The 4901-nt window shown below is 43.2% G+C and overlaps 1 protein-coding gene across 1 annotated transcript; it reads left to right on the forward strand.

Moving 5' to 3' along the window:
- The first annotated feature begins 357 nt into the window (after positions 1-357).
- kz (putative ATP-dependent RNA helicase kurz) lies at positions 358-4475 on the forward strand. The gene is made up of 5 exons (XM_067779702.1): positions 358-523; positions 593-784; positions 842-4017; positions 4076-4278; positions 4333-4475. The coding sequence occupies exons 1-5, from the start codon at positions 401-403 to the stop codon at positions 4413-4415; spliced, it is 3777 nt and encodes a 1258-aa protein (XP_067635803.1). The 5' UTR covers positions 358-400; the 3' UTR covers positions 4416-4475.
- The last annotated feature ends 426 nt before the right edge of the window (positions 4476-4901 follow it).

Below are 4901 nucleotides of genomic sequence, written 5' to 3' on the forward strand. Positions count from 1 at the left end.
CAGTGGTGGGGGTATTGATTTAAACCGCAATTTATCTGGGTGCTAATGGCATTTAACGCGGTGGTAGTGCTATGGAGTTTTCTGAAGCCATGCTCCCGAGATGGTCGGGCTTGGTACCGGAACGTACCGGATCTGCATCCGGCAAAGGACCATCAACTCGATAACACTCCCCAAGGCCATCGGGGAGTGTCCTTATCGCTACAACACCAACAACAACAACCGCCGTCAAATATTGTAACAGCTGATTATGCTTCACACTGTCTTTATTCGTTTGTATTCTTTTCAGTTATTCTCTGTTTTTGTTTTGCTCTTATGTTGTCAATTTGTATCCGAAGTTTTTTTTTGCACTGTAAACAGCTGTTTTGAGGGGCTCCACGTGCTGCAGCAGCTTTTCAGTTTTATGACCAAACAGAAGATAGTGGAATCATTAAGAGAAAATTTGGTGAATATGGGTAAAAAAGTGTACAATGCAAGGGCGCGACAGAATCCAAAGACAGTGGTGGACAATTCGGCAGTGAAAGATGTAAGTGAAAAGGAGTGCTATTGCCCATTCATAAATAATTCACTCTTGATTACTTCCTGTGCGCATTAGATAAAAATAGAATGGGCCGAGGGTGCGGCAGAACCAAGCACTGGCTATGATGATGCGAATGCATTGGTGCTACCATCCCAAAAACGTGCCACCAAAGTACAAGTTGAGAAGCAGCAACATGTGAAAATATTATCAAAGAAGCAGCGCAAGCACTTGCAACAGATTGTGAACAAGAAAAAAAAGAAGGAAGGAGTAAGTCAAATATGATGTGCCATAACATGTATGAAATTAATCAACTTTCAAATATAGCGCGCTGAGTTGCTGGAAGCTTTGGCTAAAGTACAGGTATCAGAGCAAGAGTTGAAGCAGTACACGTCCATTAGCCAAGTGCAGACGGTGGGTGTTAAAAAGTTGCAAACGCTAGAAGAAGTTCTTGCTAAGAAGCAGCAACGACAAGCGGAAATCAAAAGCAGCACTTCAACGCTCAAAATCAGCGCAATCAAGGGAGCAGCAAAGCGCAAATTGCTGTTAGAAGATGAAGAGGCCCTGGCGGCGAAAAGACGCGATCCTAATGTGGTTAGTTTGGATATAGATGAGGACAGTGAAAGTGACACCGATAGCGAAAACCACAGCGAAGTAGATGAGAGTGAAAAAGATAACAATAATAAAAAAATAGTTGAAGGTGGAAAAGTAGCTGATGAATCTAAATCCGCTACCATTTCCAATGAAGAGCCGCCTACAACCTCCACAAAATCCAAAGCAACGGCTACGGAAACTTATATTAAATCCGATGCCGCAACAAAAACAACTAAACCACCAGTACCCGCTCGTCAAACAACCTTCGTACCCGTTCTCCGCGATGCCGCTATACAATCAGCGCGCCTTAAATTGCCCATCTTAGCAGAGGAACAGGAAATAATGGAAACAATCAATGAGAATCAAATTATAATTGTGGCTGGCGAGACGGGTTCTGGAAAAACAACGCAAATTCCACAATTTCTCTTTGAGGCAGGATATGCGCTGAATAATAAAATTATTGGTATTACTGAACCTCGTCGTGTGGCAGCTATTGCTATGTCCAAGCGTGTGGCGCATGAAATGAATTTATCCCCACAAGAAGTATCTTACCTCATACGATTCGAGGGTAATGTCACGCCACAGACCCGCATTAAATTTATGACAGATGGTGTTTTGCTGAAGGAGATCGAAAGTGACTTTCTTCTGCACCGTTACTCTGTAATAATATTGGATGAGGCGCATGAGCGTAACTCATATACTGATATATTGGTGGGGCTGCTGTCACGTATTGTGCCCTTGCGCCAAAAACGTGGAGATCCACTAAAGCTGATTATTATGTCTGCAACATTGCGCGTTGAGGATTTCATAGGCAATACGAAACTCTTTAAATATCCGCCGCCACTGCTCAAGGTAGAGGCGAGACAGTTTCCTGTTACCATACACTTTCAGCGACTCACGCCTGTGGATTATATGCAGGAAGCATATAGAAAAACCGTGAAAATACACTCAAAACTGCCGGATGGTGGGATTTTGCTTTTTGTCACTGGCCAGCAGGAGGTGAACACACTTGTTAGAAAGTTAAGACGCACTTTTCCATATATTAAAAGGAATGAATCCAAGAAAGGAGAAGACAAAGGCAAGGAAAGTATAGAGAATTCTAGCGAAAAAGGAGAAAAAGCAGAAGATAATAAAGAGCACATTGAGAAAAGCCAAGAAAATTTGGATAAAGATGAAACCAATGAAATTAACCACAAACCAGACGCCGCAGACTCCGACGATGAATTCGATATGAAGCGCGCCATACGCAGCGTGAAAAAATCGAAAAAAAAGTTTATGACACAAATCGCCCTGCCGAAAATCAATCTCGACGACTATAAATTGCCAGGTGATGACACAGAAGCTGATATGCACGAAGCGTCCATCAGCGATTCGGAATCTGAAAATGATTCACAAGAATCCGAGGATGAAGAAATTGAGGACGGGAATACAGCAGCCCATATCGCCGCCACCAAACAACCGCTCTGGATACTTCCACTTTATTCGCTGCTCTCACCCGAAAAACAGAATCGCATATTTCAACCACCTCCAGAGGGTTGCCGCTTGTGCATTGTAAGCACAAATGTAGCCGAAACCTCACTCACCATACCTAATATCAAATATGTGGTAGACACTGGACGACAGAAGACGCGTCTCTATGACAAAATCACAGGCGTTAGCGCTTTTGTTGTCACTTTCACTTCGAAAGCGTCCGCGGATCAACGTGCTGGGCGCGCTGGTCGTGTCAGCGAGGGTCACTGCTATCGCCTGTACTCAAGCGGTCTATACAATCATGAATTTATGGATTTCAATCAACCAGATATACAAAAGCGGCCCGTTGACGATCTCATGCTGCAGATGCGTTGCATGGGCATTGATCGTGTTGTAAACTTTCCGTTTCCGTCCCCGCCAGACATAGTGCAGTTGAAAGCGGCTGAAGAGCGCTTGATTGTACTTGGCGCACTAGAGCGTATTACAGATCTCAAAAATGACAAGGAGCTGCCACCGTTGGTGACGAAACTGGGCGAAGTTATATCGCGATTTCCTGTAGCTCCGCGCTTTGGCAAAATGTTAGCGCTTTCGCACCAACAGCAACTGCTGCCATACACTGTATGCTTAGTCGCAGCGCTCTCGGTACAAGAGCTGCTTATGGAAGTGGGCATGAGCGAGCAAGCTGAAGATGGAGCTAATGCCGACGCTTCAGCGCGCAATAAATGGCAGAAGAAGCGTATGAGCTGGGCGGCTACGGGAAATTATCAGCTACTTGGGGATCCAATGGTGCTGCTACGCGCTGTCGGCGCTGCTGAATATGCAGGATCGCAGGGCAAATTAGCAAAGTTCTGTGCTGAAAACGGTCTGCGTCAAAAAGCGCTTACGGAAGTGCGAAAGCTGCGCGTACAGCTTACCAACGAAATAAATTTAAATGTCACTGGTGTAGATTTAAGTGTAGATCCAGCAATGTCACCACCTACTGATGCGCAAGCGCGTTTTTTGCGGCAAATACTTCTTGCGGGTATGGCTGATCGTGTGGCGCACAAAGTTTCATTGGCGGAGATTAGTGATAAGGAAGAGAAACGTCGGCTTAAATATGCCTATAATTGCGCGGATATGGTTGAACCCGTTTTTATGCATTCATCATCGGTATTGCGCGCGCAGCTGCCCGAATGGGTGGTTTATCAGGAGGCCTATGAGATACAACATGGCGATGGCACTAAGATGTTCATGCGCGGCATTACAGCCATTGATCCCGAATGGTTACTTTTGTACGCACCGATTTTATGCAACATACGGGCGATCAAAGAAGAGCCGATGCCGCGTTATAAAGAGACAGATGGAAAGATTTATTGTTTTGTTGATGCGACGTTCGGCAAGGCAGGTTGGGAGTTGCCCTTAACGGAAATTGAAATGCCGAATGGTGAAAAGGCAAGCTGGTAAGGGGAATAGAAAAGCGTTAACTTTCAAATGTTTTTAAACTTAACAATTTTTCAGTTACTTCGGCGTTTTCTTGCTTGATGGTCAAATATGTCCACTATTAGCTGCATACAAGGCAAGGCTAAAGGCCACGCCACCTTCGCTGGTGAAAAGTTGGTCTAATCTGAATGAGAGTGTAGTAAGGTTTAAGCGGGCGCTTGTTAACAAACAAATAAATACGCGCGATAAATTGCATGCAGAATGGGCGCGAAATCCGCACTGTAAGTTTTGCATTAAAAAAAAAATGTCTGACACAAAAATCATTTCTTTTGCAGTTTTGCTGGAAGAATATCAAAATATGCTGTACGATGTGTCGCTCGCCGAGTTGTCGCCTAAATGGCCGCCATTAGATAATTGAATACAATCGCTTAGTTGATTTAGTTCATAAGTTTGAAATGAATTATATGTAGCTATAAAATATGTCTATGTGCTCTTTATAAATTATTTAATTAAATAATAAGCTAACACCGCTTCGTGGGATTAGAGCAACATACATATTTTAGCAAAAAAACGCAGGTTGTGGTACAATCTTGTAAGGAATGATTTTGCAGAGCACACATTTAATAAGCATAGAAATTAGCACAGGTCAAATAATAAAGCAAAGGCAAACAGATAAGAGATATAAATACGGCATGATCAAATCAAACCATCGGTTGATGCGAGATCACACGACACATTATCATATGATATCTGTTCAAGTACAATAACATCATATCATATGAGATTAGGCCAATGGAAATAAAAAAGTTATGAAAATTGGGCAAGAATTCGTGGAGTGTCGTTAATACAAATCAGTTAGTATTATAGTATTAAACATCACATACAATCAGACGATATGAGGTCA

This window comes from Eurosta solidaginis, chromosome 4, assembly GCF_040869045.1.
Source record: "Eurosta solidaginis isolate ZX-2024a chromosome 4, ASM4086904v1, whole genome shotgun sequence".
NCBI lineage: Eukaryota > Metazoa > Arthropoda > Insecta > Diptera > Tephritidae > Eurosta > Eurosta solidaginis.

What these genes read in the sequence shown, in the direction of transcription:
- kz (XM_067779702.1), top strand. Translation starts at nt 401, where the DNA reads ATGACCAAACAGAAGATAGTGGAATCATTAAGAGAAAATTTGGTGAAT. An exon ending in AGAAAAAAAAGAAGGAAGGA is followed by an intron (nt 785 to 841) that starts GTAAGTCAAATA and finishes TTTCAAATATAG; the next exon opens with CGCGCTGAGTTGCTGGAAGC. An exon ending in AATGGTGAAAAGGCAAGCTG is followed by an intron (nt 4,018 to 4,075) that starts GTAAGGGGAATA and finishes ACAATTTTTCAG; the next exon opens with TTACTTCGGCGTTTTCTTGC.